Source organism: Electrona antarctica (genome assembly GCF_951216825.1).
Source record: "Electrona antarctica genome assembly, chromosome: 7".
Taxonomy (NCBI): Eukaryota; Metazoa; Chordata; class Actinopteri; order Myctophiformes; family Myctophidae; genus Electrona; species Electrona antarctica.
This window is the reverse complement of record NC_136812.1, coordinates 35,951,481-35,975,232: the sequence shown is the minus strand read 5'-3', so window position 1 is coordinate 35,975,232 and position 23,752 is coordinate 35,951,481. Positions and strand designations below refer to the sequence as shown.

Here is a 23,752-nt window from a genome sequence, read left to right as displayed (position 1 = left end):
TGAGATCAAGCAGGGGCCCCCACTACATATTCTATAAATGTAACTTGTAACATGTTAATGTGTATTTTCAGACCTGTAACCACTTAAACGTCAATACTTAGTAAACTTGACCTTTCACTCTTTTTTCCCTCAATGCCAAACCTCTTTGCCAATAGCCAATCCAAACTTGCAGATCTGTTCACCATTTCACCATGCACACTAACTCAGTAGACCTACTGTAGTTGTGAGTACACATGGTTGACATGTAGGCACAGTGAAGATATACACAAACCTTAAAATAATAGAAACACCAATAACTACAGTATGTTGGATATTTAGCAGTCCAAGAGTCAAAAAATAATACTAGATCTACAATCTTATACTGCATCACAACATGGAATATAGCGCTGATGGACTATATAAGTAGGGCCTAAGTGATTAAATTAACATTTGACTGTGTATGTTGCATAAAGTCGTGAATTCCTGATGATCAAAAAATGTGAGTTCATGAAGTGTTGTAATTGTAATACTAATATAAAATACAAACACTTCTGGGTTCCTTTTGTGTGTAGTTTTGCGTTGGCCTGTCTGGATGTGGGTTCTGGTGGGATGGAATGCTTGTGTAAACGAGGTTATCATGGAGCCACATGTGACAGGTGTGTTTGTCAATTATCATACAACTCAGACACAATGTAACATTTCACCATTGTCAGTAGATCATAATAATATTGATCGAGCTATTGTCAAACTTGTGTCAGGGTGATATCCCTATCACAGAATTTATCTCGGTTCCATAGCAAGCATTTTATTTGTTTTCTCCCCATTGTCTGTCAGGTGTGCTTCTGGTTACCATGGTAATCCAAAGGCATATGGAGGCAACTGCCATCCTTGTCAATGCAATGATGGGCCCTCTAACATTTGTGATACTGTGACGGGCAGTAAGTACATGCTTAGAAAACTAGGATAGAAACTAGAAAGTATATTAAGTATCTTGTTTTTATATACCGGTACTTGGGTAAACGTATAGCCTACATGTGGTAAGCTACTGAGTACCGTACCGTATTGATTGGCAATAAACTCTCCATCTGTTTTGGCAACCACATTCTGATCATTCTGTTTCCCGTCATGTTTTGTTTTTGATAGAGTGCATAACATCCGGTGACAATGGCTCTGGTGACCACTGCCTCCATGGTTTGTCTGCTTTCTGCATTTGTCTACACTCACATATATGTCACATCCCTGCCTGAAATTAACCCTTAACCTGGTTTAGACCTGTTCTCAATCTCTTTACTTTTTTGTGTCAATGACCCCCAAACTGATATGTATTTGACCTCAGACCCCCATCTGCAAATGTTTTTTGTCAGGGACCCCAGAAGAGAAGATTTGTGTAAACAAATTCAAAATTATTAAAGATTTCTCCAAAACTGTTCAAAATGTACAAGCTTGCAGTGTGGCAAGAAGTGAGGCACTGTGAGCTTGTAGATCTGCTATTTTTGAATAACCAAAAAGTGGTTAAAATTGATTGTGATGCTGTATTAACACATTTAGCTGGGGAGGTGCTTTAAGCCTTTTTATCATCCTTAGGCATTCTAGTCCATGGTCAGTTTAAACTTCTCTTTGTATATTCGTGGATGGATAGATTGTGATAACTGCAGCCTTGCCTTCCTGGATGACCTGGAGGGCATGGATGATGAAATGTCTTGGCTGAAGAAACAGCTGCAGAACATCAGCCAAAGCGCTGTCTCTCTAACAATGCTTAACAGGCTGCAGGCTAACATCTCTGACACCAAGGTAAACCCATTCATCCATGGACCTGTGCAATGCAGCCAACCTTAAGAAAAGTTCAATTTGGGGAAATTGCAAGTGTGTTTGCCTTGATCAGACCTTGCTTACTGTAAATCGCACTAGATTAAAAGAGCATCTGATAAATGCCTAATTGTCCATTTTAAATTATGGTATTCCGACGTAAAACTTTATTTTCTGTTTTCAATAAACAAACTGGTGAGACAGGGGGACCCCTGTTACCGCGAAACACTCTACACTCTACACTACGGATAAGCGGTTGAAGATGGATGGATGGATGGATATCACTTATAGCCCCTTTAATAGGTTGGATAATAACAGACTAGTCTAGATCTCTGTTTGATGCTGTGTTGTTGTATCATGCAGGTTGTGGTTGGGAGGTACGGTGGTGCAATGAACGCTCTGCTGCCAAAAACTGACCAGCTGGAAGCAGACGTGGACCTGGTCAGCGACGACCTGACTCAGCTGACAGACAAGGTACCTGGAGACATGCTTTCCACAGTCACAAAATGAAGAACAGTCTAGAGGAGAATTACAAAATACCACAGTCACAGTCGTTCTCACGCACGCACGAACGCACGCACGCGCGCACACACACACACATACACACACACACACACACACACACACACACACACACACACACACACACACACACACACACACACACACACACACACACACACACACACATATATATAATTATATATATTAGGGATTTTGAGACATTTATGCCACTTATGCCATATCACAATAGCAAATATCCTAATGTATGTCACTCTAGTCTAGTCTGTTGTGTTGCCTTTCAATTATTGAAAGGCAAAATGTGACTATACTTTTATTATAATGACTATCACTGTGGGTTTTCGTTTCTTTCTATATGAAAGCATGGAATCCTAGCAAAATAGTGATGTATTGGTTAATTAAAGTGAATACAGTTCTACAGCTTATAGAACTGAAGTCAAGTTAAAACTCTTAAAGAGTATCTCTCTCATTCAGAGAGAGTACTACACACCTATTCCATCATGCATAGTGGGGGTTGCATTTCCTTTGTTTTCATCATAGGTGTGACTAGTCTTTGTTTGATGATCTCTGACTGGGACCAGAAGGAAAACAACTAGCATAAACACAACAGTTTTTACAAAATATCATTGCTTATACATCTTTCTTTGAGATTTACATTAGACAATTAAAAATCCGATCTTTTCTCCCTGAATCTGATCTTTTGAAAATTATGTGATCAGAGCCGAACCCGCAATGCACTAGTGTCAGGCTTGATTAGCAGCTTAGGTACCTGGACCGCTGGGCTGGCCCGGGCCGTTCTGAAAAGATATAGGATACAGATGTTATCATTATTATTATTATTCCCAAATATTTTGAAGGTAGCCGATGCCAATACTTTTAAATAGCAGATCTACAAACTTACACTGCATCGCAACATGGGATATATAGCCCTGACGGCCCCCGATAACTATAAGTAAACTAAGTAGGGCCTTGAAAGTGATAGTGATTCAATGAACACTTTACTACTGTGTATACATTACTGTGTATATTGCATCAAGTCATGATTCTTCATGATTTGTTTTACTTTTAATCAAGTAAAATGTTGAATTCAGGGATTTTACTTCTTCCACAACTGTTGGTATAGGTAGCCTTTGTTGGCACTAGGAAGTAGGAATGCATCGAGCTACTTTTCAGCCTCTAGATGGCCTCCCTGTCCAATATGCTGTCCAGGATACAGTAGGAGCTCTCAGGACACAATCTCAGATTTATACATATAGCAATATATGCTATGATATCGCTGCTGTCTGCCTATTAAGTGCTTGTGACTAACTAACCACAATACTTGATACTTGACAATATTGGTATTATGACCTTCACAGATTCAGAAAACTCTACCGGGATCTAATAAGCTGGTGGAGAAAGTGAACAGGACCAAGGTGCAAGCAGGCGATCTCTTCTCTGAAGTTCAATCTCTCTCCGTTCCCATACAAAGTATGTACAGCACAGTCTTTCTCCATTCCAATACAATACAGTAACACAGACTACACAGTGGAATCTAGAAAACAGCAGTGTCTCCACATTGTCAACTAGAAAAAGTGCCCCTCGGGGCACAGGTCTCCACCAGGATAGGATCGTTTTTGGAAAAATGTCAAGTGGCATTTCTTCCTCAGCCTAGTGGGAATATGCGTGTTTCACCGCAATCCAGTGGCGTGCACAGACATTTAGAGCTAGGGGCAGGTGCTGAAGTGAAAAAAGGGCACCTTGTGCAGCGCGTGGACCGGTTCCACGGTGGAACCGGCCGGTTGCCTTAATAGTGTGAGATTTATAGATTTTGGGGCCTAAATAATATATTAGAAGCTTTTTATCAAGAATTTATTTTCAAAAGGGCACAATTGTTCAGAGGGAAAAGGGCAGGGGGTGCTCTAGCACCCCCTAGGTCTATCTGTGCACGCCACTGCCACAATCGGACGCTGTGTTAATGATTTACAGCATTTTGTACAAAACGGGCCACTAAATTTTGGATTAGCCAATCAGGATGGAATATGAGAAACCCGTCTTAATCACATGACGACTATAGAGATCATGTGTACCAATTTGCATGAGATTTGGGTAAAATCTGATGGAGTAATATAAAAAAATGTGTTTTGCATAAGTCGGCCTCCTGGTGGCGCTATAAAGAGCAGATCAAAGGAAAAATGCAGGTCAATGATTTTTCCTTGACCTCTAGAGAGTGTGCATACAAAGTTTTACACAGATCGGTGCAGTTATGTAGGTAAAAACACAAATGGGCCAGTTATAGTGCCACCATGAGGCTGATGTGGCATTCTTTCCTCGGCCTATAGTGGAAATGTGCATGCAAAATTTCCCTCAAATTGCACTCTTTTTTTGCAATCTTAGCCAATGGGGATTGAATGTGGGGAAGCGGACAGGTCCATGTTGATGACATGACTATGGATATATTGTATACCAATTTGCGTGATGTATGGATAAAATGTGTACGTGATGTAAAGAAATGTGTTTTGCAAAAGTCGGCCTCATGGTGGCGTTATAACAGGCCGCTGTTGAAAACATGGGGCAGAGGTTCGTCGTTGGCATCCAGGGTGTGTGCGCAGTTTGGCATCGCCCGGGCCAACGGTGCCGGCGGAGATTAGCTGTACACATGCGGACGGATGGACGGACGGACACACACACACACACGGGCACACGGATGGGGTGCAAAACATACTCTCCCCATGCCTTCAGCCTGGTGGAGACAATTACGGGTGCAGTACGTTGTTCAGACTAGTCATTGGTCCGACAAATGACAACCCACCTCATCTCCTAACCTAACCATAACCGCAAGCACGGGAGCAGACGCTAATGCCCTGTCTGAATTACATGCGGTCCCCGACAATGACACAGTGGTTATCACTGCAGTCAGTGTGATGAGTGACCTGAGGACCACATTTTACTGTTAACTGGCTTAAGCCATTGGTGAATTTAGACCAATGAAGTCAGATAATTTTAATTATGTTATAAGACCTTCATGTGACACAAGAAAGTAATCACTTGCTATCCCTTGTAATATAGTTGTGTTGAATTATGCCTTGTGGCAAAGATATTGTTGTCACCTCTGTAATTATGTTTATTCCAGACAATTACACAACATTTGTGGTTCCAGAAAGAACCTTTCAGACCAAGGTTCTTTAAATAATCATTTATTGTCTTTATAGAAACCTTAACCAGTTCAACGGTAACCCTACATTATAATATGCTTCATCGACTGATGTCCGCTCCCTTTTTTTCTTCTACATCGTAGAATAATGTACACCTATACTAAAGACTGCTTTAAGTGGTTAAAGGTACCTCAAAGAACCATCACAAAATTATTCTTTGACACACAAAAAAGGTTGAATCATGTGAGGAACATGAACAACAAAATGTTGGTGATGGTTCCAGAACCATCTAGATTCTAGATGGTTCTGGAACCATCACCAGCATTTTGTTAAATGGTTCTAGATTCTAGAACCATTATTTATTTCATTATCTATTTCATTTCATTCATGTTCAGCTCTCCTGAAACAACTGGCTGAGTTGAAACCTGGGGATTCCAGTGCTGTTGATGCAGAGGATGCATCCAGAATGCTGATGGAGGTTCAGAGAATGCTGGAGGAAATGAGAGTCAATGACTGCACCACTCACACAGGAACCGCTGCCAACGAGCAAGAGATGGCACGCAAATGTAAGAGATATACGTATATGGCCTTTTAATGGTCTGGCACTGCACTGGCATTCACTCTCTGGGTGATATATATTATGTATGATGGCAATATAATGGAAACTTACTCAGTGCCTCTCACACAGTTTCATGTCAAGGACCCCCCAAATTAAAATGTAATTGGCCACAGACCCCCATCTGAAAATGTGGTAATGTAAAAATAAATCTGTTACATTTTTAAAAAACAAAAACAAAAAAAGGCCTACACGCTCACAACGGGTCACAATGCGATGCATTGTGGGCTTGTACAGTAGATTTGAATAGCCAAGTATAAAATAAAGTGGTTAAAAATCGATGAAACTGTTTGATGCTAAACTGATTTTGCTAGGGACCTGAGCAAAATCAGTTCCAACTTTGAGAACCACTGGTCTTGCAATGCTGACATCCTTGAGAAGTCTGCAAGACTGTAATCCGTAAGTTTTATGTCTGCTTCAGTGTTGCAACTAGTCAGGAACAACATGACAGCTCTTGTGAACCAGTCTTCAGCCAATGGGACCGCAGCCTCTCTGATGTCTGCTGGTGGTTCTCTGAGGGACCTGGCGGACATGCTGTCACAAGCACAGATCACAGTGGACAGGAGCCTTGGGCTCAACATGAACAGCGACACTATCCTACATCACCTGCTGGTACTGTACATGGACTGGGGTTGCAATAGACTACGTATATAGATTTAGTCCATTTTTTTAAGGTATTGAATTTAATAAAAATCACACCCGTGTGAAGTGAGGGGCGCTAATATATTAAAGTCTAACTCATGTTGATTAGGTGATGTAATAATGGTGATGTAAAACAAACGGTGCCAACACAAACATTAAACGCCATTATAAATAAAGAGACAATATGACTTAAATGACACATTATGACAAAAATTTCCCTTCATTGTCAATGTGTTTACAAAACAAACATTGAACTAAAGACAAACAAAAATAATGGATGTTTTTTCCCCCTTAAAATAGTGATTAAGTCGTTAATCAGATTAATCAAGTTAGTACATTATTAGGCCTATATGTTTTTTAAATCGATTAAGAATGTTTAATCGCTAAGAAGACAATATGCCCTAAATGTAATTAATGGCGACACAATACAATATAGTGACATAATGCTTTGCTTTGTCATCTGACAGAAACGCCGGGCTCAGCTGAAGAAGGAACGAGACAAGATCCTTTCAATGGTTGGATTGACTAAAGATAAGTTAAGGAATGCTACAGCGCTCAATGGAATGCTTAAAGCAAGCAAAGAGGTAAACTCCTGTGTATGGACTCTTACTCCTTGAACTGCACAAACTGTTGTGTTGGTGTAAATGTACTGTACAGTGTACAGTATGTCACGCTGAAGGGCTCAACTATGCACATGTTGAGCCCATGGGGTTGAGACTAGCTGTGGTCCAATAGCGTTGTCTCAGAGACGCTATGGACCAGATTGGGTTGAGACCCGTTTTTAGTCACGGGCCCTTTTTTATGAGTCACGGGTATATATCCCACCTTTTTAAGTTTTTAAAAATTGTAAATAATAATTTTATAAGCAAAAATAGCAGATCAACAAGCTCACAACTACGTTTTGAGCTAGTAGAGCTATAGCTATTGCTATTGTAAGCTTGGGTCCTGGGGATACACAATTTCTCTTTTGGGTCTCAAGCTGGAAGGTTTCGGAAAACACTATAGTTTAAGCGATCAAGCAAACGTTTTGAGAATGGATTCTGGCTTGAAAACAATTCAATGGTGTTCAATGGTGCAGGAAGCGGAGCATCTTGCAGCTCAGCAGGACGGTGCTACGATGAACCTCACTAAGAAGTTGAACAGAATCTTCCAAGTTCTGGCAAAAGTGGACTTGATCGTCAAGGCAGAAGAGCATGCAAAGGAACTGGACAGACTAGCAAGAGAGTTTAAATTGTGAGTATAGTGTGGTTCTCAAAAGTCAAGGACCTCCAAAATGCCCCCCCCCCCCCCCCCCCTATTGCTATTGTCACTATTTGTCACAAATAAAATAATAATAAAGTTACGGTTTTGGATATCCGAGGTTCCCACCAGACACGTACAATATCAAACTTGGAAATTAAATCAAAACATTTCAGCTCTGTTTTTGTGTTGACTTGAATGTCTTGTCTGTTATCTACAGAGGGCTCCAGAAAATGACCAACAGCTCCTCTGGCCTGCTTAATGCTGTGGTGGGCAAGGGAGCTCATAGCAGCATTGTAAGTGTCATCGAGGAGGCGGGCCTGGCAGCAAATCAATCCAGAGTGGCTGCTGAGGAGGCTTTTAAGGTGATTAGTTTGCATTCCCACGGGTGATGTGAGATCCGCCTTTCCATCAATCACTAAAACTGACTACTCCTCTCGTTAAAGATGGAGTGCCGTGATTTTTGTACTTTTTCTGTTTTGTATGTGTATATGGAGTTACCATTACTCTAATAGACCCCCAGGTGTGGTTAGAATATTGAAATATGTATTCCCTGTGTATTTTTGGTTTCTCAGGTCGAAAGATCACTGTCGAAATGAGAGTGATCGTGACATCACAATATTATCCCCTCCCCTAACCCCTCCCCCTTTATCATACAACAACAGCTGTGGGTGTGGCTTCAGTTCAGGTGGATCACCACCTATCACCATGACCCATGGCCTCATAAAAACATTTTTGAGTGGTGCAACCACTCCTATAGACAGCTATCTGTGTCGGGTCCCTGGGTCTGTCCCTGGCTGGGTGGCACGAAAATAGCTTTTGGTTGGTTTTCACAACCAAGTGTCACTGTTGCACAGCCTAACACACACGCACGGACGCACGCACGCACGCACGCACGCACGCACGCACACACGCACACACACACGCACATGATTTGGGGTGTTACAGTACAGTACAGTGACAGTACAGTACAGTAGAGGGACCCCCACATGGTAACTCTGTCATTTCTCAACCATCACTTTCTGTACACATTTAGTTTAGTTTAGTAGCCTACCTGATGATCATGTTTTAAGGGGGGGGGGATCACGGCACTCCATCTTTAACTAGTATGAACTACTAGAGCAGTCCTGGACCCATTGTTTTCTATTGGTTGGAATTTTATTTAAAAAAAAAGAAGAAAAAAGAAAGAGAACGTATTCAAAAACAATTTGGTTTCAGACATAAAAAATGCTTTTTAAAGAATTTTCGGAATTAGAAAAATAATCTACATTTTCAAATAGTGAAAATAGCTGATCTACAAGCCTGAAGAGTGTAGCTCGTCTGTTTTAGCTATTCTTGAAATTCACTACAGCAGCATATAACCCTGTCCACTACAGCAGCATTTCATTCGTTTTATGTCTGTGTCCTTGCCACACATCAGGATGCAGTGCAGGGAGACGTGGTCAAACGGGCCAAGGCACTGAAAGACGATGCACAGCGCATGCTCACAGAAGTCCAGAACACGCCGGGTTACCTTCAAAGTAAGTTAACTTCATCACATAAAGTCAGGGTTACAGTTGCTGGGGTGGGGGTGGGGGGGGGGGGGGTGTTTATGCCTCTGCTTTTGGTATCCGCCGCTCTGGTCATTCATTGTTATTATGGCTAGTGGGGATGTTTTAACCCTGCTTCTGTGAGTTTTATTTTTTATTTATATTTTTTACAAATTGAAACCTGCACATAAAGCAGATAATTGCAGTGGTTCTCAAAGTGGGGTCCAGGGACCCTCAGGGGTCCTTGAGGAGATTCCAAATGAACCCGTACAAGTATCTCTGAGAGAGTACAAAGTGTACATTTGTACACATTTGTACACTTGAAATTAAAAGAGAACCACTGGTCTATTCATTGACATTCAAAATATCTTGCATGTTGTCTGAAGTCACAAAAAATATGAAGAATTACATTGATTTAACTTTTTTTTCCTTTGATACACATAGTGATATCAGATAAAGTTACCTCCCAGACAAACAACATTGATCAGAGAAAGGAGAAAGGACGACTGCTGAGAAACGACATTCAACATGTCACTGATGATCTAAATAACATCAAAAGAGGTTAGTGAATTCTTAGATTACACCGTTTTGGATTTATTTTTTTATTTTTTTACAGCTGCCCGTTAAGCCAGTTTGTGACTGCCAGTTTGTGACTAGAGCTAATAACTTTAGCTCTGTTTGTCTGCTGTGAAAAGGCTCCATTGAATGTTAAAATGGACATGAAACCGTGTTCGTTATGACTTAATTGCCCAATTAAGTGGTTTCCCATCCTTGCGTTAGCTCATGTCTATAATATATCAGATCTTTTGATTGCAGATGATACTGGGAGCCTCCTAGACGCTGCCAAGGCAGATGTCTCTGCTTCTAATGCCACTATCAATTCAGTGACAGACAGACTGAGGACGATCACTCAAGAAGTTGGGAAAATCAAAATAGGTCTTCTTGATGCCAGTCCAAATGTAGATGGTATTCTGAGTGATGCAGATCATGCATGTGAGTATTCAAGTCTGGAAATACAAAGCTTTCTGCTGTCCTGTTAATCATCTCACATACATAATCATCTCGTATATTTTGTCTTGACTTTTTGCACTTTTTAGTGAAGAACCTGAGTGAAACACTCCCTACCTTGAACAAGACGTTTGCACAGACTCTGAATCTTAGTAACCAGGCGCCCTCTGCTGCCAATCTGACAGAAAGCATCAGAAGAATCAAAGACATCATACAAGAGACAAGAACCTTTGTCAACAGGGTGATATACGTCTACAACTTTGTTTAGCAACCAGTCTTTGATATGTTATATTCATATGCATTTTGACTGACTTTACTGCCCTCCCTCAGCTTTCTCTTGCCACCACGTTCAATGGAAAGGGCCACGTTGAACTTCGTCCTCCGAGCAACCTCGAGGATGTGAAGGCATTCACAGCGGTTGACTTACTTCTCAATCGCCACCCAAAAGATCCTTCCAAGGCTGAGGGCAGGAGGCAGCGACGCCAAGACAAGCGCCATGATTCTAATGCCTTTGTTTTCTACCTGGGCAACAAGGATGTGAGTGTCTCTTATCTTAAATATAACAAAATAAAGAAAAACTCCATGAGTAGAAAATAGAAATACAGGCCAAGTTGGACCAGTGATTCTTAACTTTTTTATTTTCCATAGAAATGTAATTCGGCCAATATTGAGCTCAGGCTAATATTGAACCTACTGATGGAGTAGGTTTACACTTGTCAAATCCACATATAGTTCAACTCTGAAAAGTATACAATACAAATGGAACCATTTGGTTCCATTTGTACACTCTCAGAGTTACAAAACCGTATCTATCATAATCGTATCGTACCTATCAATCATTTCAATGTGGTCTGCCTGGAAACCCCTCAAGGACCCCTGGGGGTCCTCCGACACCACGTTGAGAACCCACGGTATAGACAGAAGGATTACTGATCTACTCATTGGGTGTGGCTCATTTCTGTCATTGTCTTTCAGTCTTCTGGAGACTACATTGGAATGGCGATCAGAAACAACATACTGCTGTGTGTCTACAAACTGGGAGGAATTGTCCATAAGGTGGAAGCCAGCAAAATCATCACGACCACCAGCGTGAACTCAACAGACTTTGACAGAGTTGTCTTCAGCAGGTGAGCTGTGTCATGTGTTCACAATTCACACACACACACACACACACACACACACACACACACACACACACACACACACACACACACACACACACACACACACACACACACACACATGCAGCGCCCCCGCTACCTATACGCACAATACGCACTGCGAGTATAGGGCAACAAAATGTGCCAAAAAGTGCCAAGCCGACAATTTTCTCTGCAGCTCCGCCACGTAATAGCACACGCCCACGTGTGCGTCCTCACAAACAGCAAAGTAACCGATATGCATAAGATAACGCAGCGCTGTCATCAGGAGGGGGGCAGCACAACTGCACAAATAATATGCGAGTAGGTCAACCAAATCATCAGCGGGGTCCCTGCTCACATGCGTCTCACACTCTATCTAATTGATTAAGTGAGTCTTTGAAGGAGCAGTTCATCCATTTTCAACCTTATCTAACCAGCTTATCTAAACTTATAATGAACTAATGTTTATTATAAGATGGTGGGCTGTGGACAGTTCAGAAACCTTACTTCAATGACATCATTGATGGGGATTCCGAGCAAATCGAAACTACAGCCTTTCTATTCCTGGAAAGTTAGCACGCTGAAATACTGTAGAAGACATTGTACATCAAATTATATTATATTTTTTATTGTGAAATCACCACTGATGATGTCATGGAGGAGACAATATCAAGGTTTCTGAACTGTCAATAGTCCACCTCTGCGACATGTAGACATTAAGGGTGCCATTTTATAATGAACAATTGTGAGCACCAATTATATGAAGATAATGTAGAAAATGGGTTCTCCTTTATGTATGATTAGATTCTTGTAATCCCTTTTGTGTGGATTTGTGTTCCTTCAGGGTTTACCAAGATTCAGAAGTTAATATGACTCAGAACTTCACATCGCCAAAACCCATCCATCTACCTCTCAAGAAGAACCTTCCAAACACGGCCATTGCTGTTCTGGATCTGAACCCGGACAACGTGGTCTTCTACGTGGGCGGTCATCCGGACAACTTCACTGTAATCATTCATCATCACTATTTTTCTCTTGTTGAATGATCAACAGTTTAACCACAGTATAATCATTGTATAGGATGAATAGTGAAAATAGGAAACAATGAAAAAAAAGAAAAGAAAATGTGCACCTATAATAACATGCCCAAAATTGTGATGCCAGATTGGAAGATAGTTTTAACCATCTTACATATTTTGCAATGTCTTGTCTTCAGCCTCCGGTGGAGCTGCGTTACCCCATGTACCGTGGAGCCATGAAACTGTCCTCTGTGAATGACCATCGCCTTTGCCTGTTCAACTATAAGAGTGTGGTCAACCTCACTGACGACCAGCCTTATGTCAAGTAAGTTAACCCATTTAGACCAACTTGTAACCTACCACTGTGTCTCATTAGTTGTTGCTATACATGTAGCAACAAATATATATATATTTCTTTTGAATTTTTGAATAAGAATTTGAAGATTTTCTCAGGTCTTAAAGGGCGACTTCACCCATTTTTAACCTATCTTCATATAATTGGGTCCTCACTAATGCTCATTATAAAATGCCAATGAATAAATGAAAAACAAAACAAAAAACAAGATTCTTATTTTTGAGGGGCCCTATGCCCAGCTTTGTGTGTACCAAATTTGAGATGATTTGATTGGCTGAGCATGGAATGTGTTGTATGATGATAAGACGATAAGAGCGCACCTCGCTTCACACAAGTGACTATGTGATTTTTGATTTCTATTTTTATTAACACAAGAACAATGGCTTCTATTATTGCATGCTAACTGTCCAGGAAAAGAAAGACTACAGTTTCTATTAGCTTGGATTCCCCACCGATGATGTCACTGGGTTTCTGAACTGTCCACAGCCCTTGTCTGAGACACAGAAGGGGTAGCCAAAAATGGTACCATATTATCATGAACATTAGTGAGGACCAATTATATGAAGATAGGTTGAAAATGGGTGAAGTCGTCCTTTAACTCTGAAAATAGTGACGAGTGTGAGTATAATGCTTGTGGTGGAATGCGACACATACTGTAGTGTACATAGTGTGACACACTTTTTTATTGAGTTGAATGACTGGCATTCAATGGTGGAAACTAACTAAGTACATTTTTGAGGGACTTTTATTTTACTTAAAGTATTTCCTTTTTCTTATACTTCTGCTGCACTGCATCTCCGAGGCAAAATATTGTACTTTTCAATTAATCCACTACAATTATTTGAAAACATTAGTGACTATTTCTTTTTGTAGATTTAGATTATTAATACAAAACACAGCAACACGCTGTGAAGTTGATCAGCTATATTTTAAAGATTTTGACAATTTGAACGTGAAGGGACATTGTGCATAAGGATCGTACCTTTCATTTTATACTTTTATACTATCAGTATTGATGCCAATACATTTGTACTTTTATTCAAGTACAATTTTGAATACCAGACTTTTTAGTAGTATTTCTACATTGTGCAAATCGGAGTATTTCTTCTACCATGACATTTCCGTCCTTTGCACAGGCTTCCTCAGTCAGAGGTATCAGATTACTATGAAGGGACTGGCTACCGCATGGCACTCACAAGTAACCCAGACAAGATAAAGAGAAGACTGTTCAAGTTCACCACAAAGAGCCGGGAGTCAAATGCCTTGCTATTCTACATTGGAAATGATGTATGATGTTTCTCCTTTAGCTCCTTTTATTGATTTCCCTTTTTCATAAACATCTTTTGCAATACATGCTTATAATAAGATTAGTTTGAAACATATACAAATATAATAAAACAATATAAGCAATTGCATAAAACTAAACTATAAAGACACTTATAAATTAGAAATCCTTAAACTGTATACTGTTTCTAATGACTAACAAACTAACAAAACACTCAACAAAGGCTATTAATTGTGCCACTATAGATTTGACAAAATGGTGACCTGTGGCCAATTATAGTCAACATTAAGTTTCACCATTAAAAGCTACAAATGTATTTTTCCATATTTCACAGGATTCATACTTCTGCGTCTTAGTGGAGAAAGGCCACCTTGTTCTGCAAGGAAGACAATCAGGCCAAGCACTCAAGGCTAAGAGCAGTGGAAATGTGTCACTTTATGTAAGATCATAGAACAGTTTTAAACAAATCATTTCATGTTGAATCAACCCACATATTCTCAAGCAAAAACTATTTACATTCACGTAGCCTATTTAGCTGTTCCATTTAAGTCTTATTAAAGGTCCAGCAATGAGAATTGCAATGAGTTGCATTTCTCTTAATGTGAACCCAAATTATTAGAAGTTTCATCAAGGGTCAACTCTCCCTCACATTCACTCACTACATCAGGTTTTATACATTCTAATTATCTAACATTATCGATATTGTGTAAGAAATTCATACCAAATTTTACTGGATATTTACTGAATCTCCTTTCCTAGGGCAACACTTTTATAATTGAGATGGATAAAAGGTTTACTATATATTATGGAGAATATGGACGTGAAGAAAACATATCCACAGACTACGTTGCATCGCGCTACAGAAATTACTATGTCGGTGGCCTACCAACACAACTCAGGGAGAGGTAATTCAACATGAACTCATACAGATTCTGATTCTGATTACAGTTATCAAAGATTTACACAGGGGCTTTTGTATTTGAACCATATATGTATTTATCTGTGTGATTCTTGAAGGGACAACATCACTGCTCCAGCACTGAGAGGATGTGTTGATCGGTGGAGGGTAGACGGTCTCTATGTGGAATATAACAGGACCATTGGAGTCAGCGTTGGATGTCCAGTTGCACTGCTGGTAAACTACCTCTAGGAAATTTACCATGATTCATGATTAGTCATTTGTACATCAAAATTTATAAAAATCTCTCTTAACCACTGAAATGATATACTCTGTTGACCAGGGTCCCCCAGGCGTCTGTACTTGGTCCCCAGATTCTTTGGGGCCTCTACACCAAAAATATCAGGTCTACAAGCTTGTAGATCTGTCTAGGTTCGCCTATTACTGTAAGATATGCCCAGGATACAAACACTAGGGTTCATGTGGTTAATAGTATTCAGAGTAGACGGTAGACCAATTCCAAATGATTGTGCTAGTGATGCTTATATGTGTTTTGGATTTCACTGTTGTATATTGGATGTCCAGTGTGTTGAGTGTGTTGATTGTATACTGCAGGGTGTTCATGAAGCAGCCTTTCAATCTGGTGGCTCCCTCTCTCTGGAATCCACGGGTCTCTCAAGCCAACGTCCAGCTATGGTCTCCCTGGGGTTCAGGAGCACAGAGAAACATGGTGCTCTTCTCAGGACCACGTATCAGGTGAAAGCTGCCGATCCATCCTCAGGACCCTTTCGCGTTACGGCTCTATTTGGTTCCATTTTGTACACTGTCAGAGTTACAGACCTGTAAGGGTCCATATGGAATATCCCCCCTCCCCAAGGAACCCTGATCCGACTTTGAGAGCCACTGAACTATTATTGTAGTGTGATGTGACATGATTTCATTTATTATTTTTACTTTGCTTGTTTTTATCCTTTCCTATAGGATTCTGCTACTGTCTACCATGACTTTCAGCTGTCATTGACTGATGGCTACATAGTATTTAATTATGATAGCCAGGCGTTGAAATCACACAAAATGTACAATGATGGAAGGTGGCACTTCTTGTCTGCAAGGAAGAATGACACAGGGTAAGTGAGGTGTCTCTTCTCAATGTTGTCAACATTTGTACCATTTTAAATAAAACAAAACCCATTGCTGTTATGCAAATGAATGAATCCCACTGCTCTTTGATACACAATACACAGTACACCGTACTTGACCAAATGTGGCTGTGATTTTCACAGGCTGGAGTTGAGAGTGGATAATGTAGACATGGGTCAACAGCAACCGCACAAAATCAAGCCCAGAACACATAAGCTAACTTTGGCAGGAGAGACCTTCAACGGCTGCATTTCTAATCTTTACACAAGGTTTGGCTATAGTTACTTTTCCTTGTTTCTGAATGTACAGTATGTACAGTACTGCAATGCCTAAATTAAGCTCTGAGTCCATCATGCAACTTTGTAGCAGATTGTCATGTTCACAATGCTGTGAAGCTTGTAAATGGGCTATTCCTGGTACATGACACAGTCGTACGACGAATGTTGATGATGTATTTTTTCTGAAAATAGCTGATGGTCTAAAAATAGTTTCTTCCTTTCTTACACATGAATAAATTTGTTGTGTAATAGAAGTGTTGAATCTAACACAGGAATCCCATGAGTTTTATGCCGGCTGACTTGAGCGCATCTTCAGCAAAGGGGGACATAGTGCTGGGTACATGCATCCTCTCTCCACACGCCACACCTTTACCAGCCGCCCTTCTGCAAAAACCCCACAGAAACAAAATGGTGTGTAGATCACTGTCATGTTACTTACCACGTGTATTTCTAAAATTAACCACATTAACCCTAGTTTCCCTATTTTGGGCAGAGTGAAAAGCATTTCCCAATATGTTTCCAAACAAATTTTCAAGAAAGTCCAAATTCAAATGTTCACTGTATAAAAAAAGATATAGCCAATAATGCATATATATATATATAATTATTTTTTAACTTCTGATATTAAATTGTAACAACCTGTAACAGTATTATTGTGTGTGTCAGATCCGGTCCCAGACAGATACAACTGCTGTCCAGTGTAGACGACCCTCAGCACATTACGGAGGGTACCAGCTCTCAGAGCGCCACAGCTGGCTGAGTTACAACATCGCCCCTGAGGACCTCAATTACAGGTCATTATGTTGTCACATAAAACAGTGGTTCTCAAAGTGGGGGGCCTTGAGGGGGTTTCAGGGCCCACCAGCTAAAATATTATTTAGGAACCAACTGAACCCTTACAAGTCTGGTCTCACTCTGAGAGTGAGACAATTATGGGTCCATTTGGTTCCATCTGTATACTCAGAGTATGTTTGTGGCCGTGGATACCAAATTAACTTGGGGTCCTTTATCATTCAAAAGTTTGAGAATCTCTGTTTAAATAATACATATATATTATCATATTTGTATTTTCTTCGTTCCCCCAAGAAATCCATTATGTGCCCTTTCATCATTCTTGTCCACTTTAGACCTCATTTCTCACTTGAAGTCAGAACCATTTCATCCAAAGGACTGCTGCTCTACGTAGCAGGGAAAGGAGATGTTTCCCTGGTGGCTCTGTTCATAGCTAATGGCAAGATCAAGCTTTCCCTTGGTCCAAACAGAATCATCCAGTCTAACAAGAAGAGCAACGATGGAAACTGGCATAGAGTAATTATAACTGTGTTATTTTTCTCATACAGAAATAATTCGTTTTGCTTAATGTGGCTGTTATCTTTTCAATCCCTTATAGCAGTGGTTCTTGAAATGGGGTCCGGGAACCTCCAGGGGTCCTTGAGTCAAACCAGGGGGTCCCAGCAACATTTTCTAATCATTTTCTAGCATCTAGTAGCATTTCCTATTTGTTAAAAAAATATATAAAAAAATAAGATAAAAGACAAATCTTGTATGGGTGTCCCTGGCACAAAATCACTCTGCACTCCACAATCATTCCTCATTAATATGGGGTCATTGACATGAACGTTTGAGAACCACTGCCTTATAGGCCAGAAACAATTTAATTGATTCTTGTCTCCTTACCCATATACTGCCTATTACTATACTATACTGTAGGAACACAGACATATACGATTAGATACTAGATAAAGGCTTCCAGGAGAGGATGCTGCTAATCACGTTACTTGTCCTGACAGACACTACATGCATATTTTAATTGTACAGGTTGTCTTCAGTGTGGAGAAGAACACCTTCCATCTACTTGTGGATGGTGTCCGTGTAACTGATGGTCTCCTGTCCAATGATGAGGGCTATTCCTTAAACCTGAAGAATCCTGTATATTTAGGAGGTTATCCAAGACACAAAACTTCAAAGGTATGAACAAAGGGACACCTTTAGATAGATAACAAAACATATTTTCTGAGGCTGCACTCACACATAAGAGACGCGTGTCTTCTCTGTGTCTCGTCTCGTGTCTCCTCTGTGTATCAGACAGCTCCAAATCATTTTCAGTGAGAGTCTCTTGGTTTGACGAGATAACCTTGTTGGTTGGCTGTGTTCTGCCCCCCTCACACCCATCAAACAAGGTTGTCTCGTCAGGGGTTTACCTCGTCAAACCAAACCTGTCTGATACACAGAGGAGACACAAGACACAGAAGACACGTGTCTCTTATGTGTGAGTGCAGCCCCTCATGTTTAACCTTTTTATATTTGTTCCATTTTATATATTGCATTGTCTAAATAACTTTTTGGGTCAAACTCTGTTCTCTTTCTCAGAGCCACTTAATTCCCAAGGACAGTGTTATCGGCTGCATACGGGATTTCAGACTGAATGAGATATTAATCGGGGAACCTGTGTCAAGCCATGGATCGCTCCCCTGCTCTGATGTGCTCTCAGAATCAGGGGCATACTTTGGGGGCAACGGTGGTCATGTTGTTTTAGGTTTGGATGATGACATGAATTAAATTTTTGCGCATTCCTTCCCTTAAATCATTGTGCAAACTCACTGAATATTAAATGTTGGACCTTCCATAAAGGATGTTTGTCTTTCAGACAAGTCCTTCAATGTGGGCTCTCATTTTGAGCTGACCTTTGAGCTACGTCCGCGACATCTGACAGGCCTTCTCTTCCACGTCAGAGGCCGCAAGACCAGCCTTGATGTTTTCTTGAGGGACAATAAGGTGAGACCCCGGGTCTCATGGTGTGTTCCTGTTGTCAGGATCTCAGTCAAGACAAAGATTCACCATCATGCTACTCTTTATGGCAGGTCGGTGTGGAAGTGAACGACGGCAACGGTGTCCTCAGCCTCTTGTTGACTCCGCAGGAGAATCTGTGTGATGGGAAATTTCATCTGGTTTCTGGTAAAAAGTCTCACACTAGCTCTCACACTGTATACGTAGGTGCTTATGATTTTAAAACATATTCTAATTACGGCTGGCCTTCTTTATGCTTAAAGTGTCCAAACAGAATGCGGTTCTCAAGCTAGAGGTGGATTCTGCGAGGGAACAGATGGAAGGCTTCTCTCGCTCTCCTTCGTATTCCACAGCACTGGATTCCCTTTACATCGGAGGCATCTCGGGTAAATCTGTCAAACTTCCATGTAAACTTTCACTTGTTTGGTGGCGGGACAGTGGTGCAAAGTATCAAAGTACATGTCATGTACATTTACTCAAGTACTCTACAGTACTTAAGTATACTTCATACTTCTACTCCACTACATCTCAGAGGCTAACATTGTACTTTTTATTCCACCTCAATCATTTGACACACCGTACTTTGCAGATTTCAATTATTTTTGAGGGCGCTAGCCCCTCCTATATTCAGCTATTAGTGTAGATTTTCATGATTTTTATACTTTTACTTTGGTAAGTGCCACCAGGTGTTTGAAATACAAAAAGCATTCTTGTAGGCTACTTTTTGTAGTTTTCAAGTACAATTCCTCTCTATTCAGCTTGATAGATACTTATTCCTCCACTTTCTTCCCCTGCAGGTAGAGCGCAAAGAAACAGGGCTCCAGTGTCTGCTTCATTTGTTGGCTGCTTGCGCAATGTGAAGCTGAATGCGAGGCCAGCTGCATTAACAGCTTCCAGAGTGACAGGGCCTGTCCACATCAACAAATGCCCTGCAGACTAAATGCCAATACATGCTCCTTCCAACATTGGATAAAACAAGTTCTGATTATATCACCTGGTTCACCTCCCTTTACGAAACCTTTGGAAGGAGCATGCATTATGCTTAAGGGGGTGTAGTGGCACTCCAAATGATCTCCTTCTCTGAAATTACTTCATCAGCCTGACTGCCTGTGAATCCTCGAGTTATTGTAATCTTTTAGGATTTGTTTGTATTGGCATACAGCACCTATAAGATTTAAGTAATTTCTGGAAATTATCCGGTGAGTAGAAAATTAATTCACACGTGGACTCCAATTTCCCTCTTATTCTTTTAGTAGGCTATCACAGCCGCCTGGTGCCAATGACTTTTATACAGTGATATTTTATGAATATGTGTTTTACAGACAAATAGGATTTGCTCAAATAGAATCTGCCAATATTTTCAGCAGTTATTTCAAATAGAAGAACTAAATGGTTGTGGTTGAGGTCATATAGCCTCAAAATGTAATCCCAAAAAGCTCTAAACTGACTCACATGCTTATCCAAACCTTATGGTACCAAAATGCTCTGTCACATGGCAACCCCTTAAGCAGATTAAAACAAATAATCTCCAAATGATACGAGTCTAGTTTTTATTTATTTACTTTGTTTATTGTGATTTTTAAGTGGTATAAATAATTCTGTATGTTCAGGAACATTATGTACATACAAAAAAAGACAAGATATAATAAGAAAGAAGGAAAAAAAGCGACGTACATAAACAAAAAGCATAACATATCAAACTGGGGGTCCTTGAAATGATCTGTACTGTACTTATTTAACTAGAGAACCATAATTTACTGTATTGGCTATTCTCATGGTGCACACTGGCTGTGCTCCCTCCCTTGTGTGCCATTATATGAGACTCACACTAAGGCAGGATCAACCAATCTATCATTTATTCATAGTGTGTGAACACCATGCAGTAATGTGTGGCTAAATGCATATCTGGCGGCTGGCCTTATTTCTACGTAAGGTGGAATACAGTCTATCTAATTTGTCTCGTTTCAGTGGTGGAAAAAGTATACTGGCATTTTTTGAAAAAATACCACAATCTAGAAATGTCTCACTTAGGATGTCCCATTTCACAAGTTCAATATGTATACAAATCTTTCGAAAATAGCCAGAGTATAAGCCTAAAGTGGTAAATGCATGTTTGGTTTTAATAATAAAAATCTACACGGGGGGCATGGTGGCACAGTTGGTAGTGCTGTCGCCTCACAGCTAGAAGATCCTGGGTTCGATTCCCGCTCGGGACACTGTGGGCGCTGGCGGCGTGCCCCCTCCTCCGCGTCATCAGTGCCCATACCCAAGGAGGGGTTGGCGAAAGGGCCTCTCTGTGTGGAGTTTGCATGCATGTTCTCCCCGTGTCCCCTAGGGTAGGTACCCTCACAAAAAACATGCAGTAATCCTGGTCACTAAACTGCCTCCCCCGGCCAGCCGGGGCGCCCGATGGAGGGGAAAGGAACTGGTTGGAATAACGTGTTCCTTCCACGCACAACCGCAGGGAAACTCCCCCTGTCAGGTGTAAAGGAGCAACCTGGACACTCATGAAGGAAGCATGAATTCAAGTTCGTTGCTCTCCCCGGGCTGGCGGAGGGCAGAGCCCAGGATCACAATAGATAAATTGACACAGGGGTTAAAAATGGGTTACAAAATAATAATAATAATAATAATGGATTGCATTACATTCATTCATACATGATCACTTGTGAAACAGGACAAATTCTGCCTAATGATTAGGCCTACTTTAAGTGAATTTTGATTACCGGATGCACAGTATTTCTATATTGCGTGCAGTAAAGCAGTATTATTAATACATAGGCCTACTTAATTTAGAAATGTGAGTACTTTCCCACCAGTGATGGCGTGAACCCCAATAAGACTGAGGAGAACCATACTGTCATACTACTCATGCAGTGTCCAGCAGGCTTAATAGAACGCGTCATGATCCAATTTAAGTTTGTGCACTGATTAATAAATCTGGATGGGATATTATAACCTGATGATGGCATGGGAAGCATATGGAAGCTTTTATTACTGGACAGATTTGGAATTGGAAATAGTCTGGACACTATCAAAATGTATTTCAAATAGGCCTATGTTATCCATGTTTATTAAAAAAAAATCACACCCGTGTGAAGTGAGTGGTGCAACTCCGTGTGGGGGTTCCGGGGGGGGGGGGGGGGGGGTATTCCAGACCCACAGGAACCCAGGGTGCCGGCCCGGTTCCGACGTGCCGCCCCGTGTCCGAAACGGTTGAGAAATGACAGAGTTACTGTGTGCCGGTCCCTCTACTGTACCCTCTACTGTACTGTACTGTCACTGTAATGTACTGGCACACCCGAAATCATCATATATACAGTGAATATGTGCGTGTGTTTGTGTGTGTGTTAGGTTGCGCACAGGTGGTGAAAAACAACCATGCTGTTTTCGCACAGGTGGTGTCAAACAACCATGCTGTTTTGGGTGCCAGCCAGCCAGACAGGCACCCACACACATAAGTTTCATGCTCCTACCCAGCCAGCCAGCCAGGCAGGCACCCACACACATAAGTCCGTAAGGGAGTGGCTTGCACCACTCAAAAATAGGTCTGTGACCTTTACAAAGCACAAAGCTTATATGATCAATCCTCATCATCATCTCATCATGCTTGGCAGTGTTGGCACATTTCATTTATTCATTATAGCCAATACACAAGTCTAAATTTGATAATGTAATATAAGCAGAGCAGGCTAATTAGAATGCATCAATTCATGGTCCAATTAGGAGCAGGGTTGAATAATTGGGTGGATGGATGGGTCAGTGGGCTATTGTGATAGTGTAGCATCAGCTGCTGCAGGACGCTGATGCTCAGCTGGATGGACGGAGCCCTGCTTGGAGCTTCTACGAGCAGCGCGAGCCTGTGCGTCATGACGACAAGCCGCCAGGGCAAAGCACTGTGTGGGGATTGGAGCAGCCGTTCTTCTGGTTATGTAATGCATCGAAAAGACGCAGATATCGCACGCACCGCACGCAGCCAGAGCAGCAGCAGCAGCAGCAGCTGGTGAAAACCCCCCACAACGAATGGATCCATCATATGACCCACAGAGACAGAGGACGGGATTATCAACATTACTGAATACGCATAGACGTCCGCATTCGGCAGGGGTCCGGGTCAAACAAAACGATGCAGTGCTGTAATGTGTTGGGGTGCAGCAGCAGGGCCACCGGGGGCCTATAGACACCGTCTGGAAGCCTGCGGGGTGTCTGACAGCTATTCTGCCGATCCGGGGCGCGTCACTGTCTCTCTCCACCCACTGTCTGTAGCCTACAACCCTTTGGAAAAGGAATCTCAGTAGAATTATTATTTTGTATGCTGTTCGTTGTTGTGCTTGGTTTCGTTTGATCAAACAGCCCGATCAGCTGTATAAACA

General features: G+C 41.2%; 1 protein-coding gene across 2 annotated transcripts; it reads left to right on the top strand.

The window, feature by feature from the left end:
• Positions 1-557: 557 nt before the first annotated feature.
• lama3 (laminin, alpha 3) lies at positions 558-20,833 on the top strand. Of its 2 annotated transcripts, XM_079506883.1 has the most exons (35): positions 558-635; positions 814-917; positions 1,123-1,170; positions 1,619-1,770; positions 2,149-2,259; positions 3,666-3,777; positions 5,837-6,007; positions 6,530-6,669; positions 7,167-7,283; positions 7,778-7,932; positions 8,159-8,303; positions 9,359-9,458; positions 9,912-10,028; positions 10,284-10,460; positions 10,565-10,716; positions 10,806-11,012; positions 11,451-11,602; positions 12,462-12,624; positions 12,834-12,961; positions 14,128-14,278; positions 14,611-14,715; positions 15,036-15,181; positions 15,294-15,411; positions 15,790-15,930; positions 16,156-16,301; positions 16,458-16,583; positions 16,865-17,003; positions 17,259-17,386; positions 17,720-17,900; positions 18,411-18,560; positions 18,963-19,128; positions 19,240-19,367; positions 19,454-19,547; positions 19,643-19,765; positions 20,177-20,833. In XM_079506883.1, exons 1-35 carry the CDS (start codon positions 589-591, stop codon positions 20,317-20,319), a joined length of 4,683 nt encoding a protein of 1,560 aa, XP_079363009.1. In that variant the 5' UTR covers positions 558-588; the 3' UTR covers positions 20,320-20,833. The 2 variants fall into 2 exon arrangements, 1 of the variants encoding a protein (XP_079363009.1); XR_013790499.1 differs by lacking the exons at positions 19,643-19,765; positions 20,177-20,833 and having other exon boundaries at positions 19,224-19,367; positions 19,454-19,510.
• Positions 20,834-23,752: the final 2,919 nt, after the last annotated feature.

Bases quoted from the DNA above. Each gene is read 5' to 3' on its own strand.
- lama3 (XM_079506883.1), top strand. From the start codon at position 589: ATGGAATGCTTGTGTAAACGAGGTTATCATGGAGCCACATGTGACAG. The intron at 14,716-15,035 runs GTAAGATCATAG...CTCCTTTCCTAG, and splicing joins GTGGAAATGTGTCACTTTAT to GGCAACACTTTTATAATTGA. The intron at 17,004-17,258 runs GTGTGTAGATCA...TGTGTGTGTCAG, and splicing joins AACCCCACAGAAACAAAATG to ATCCGGTCCCAGACAGATAC.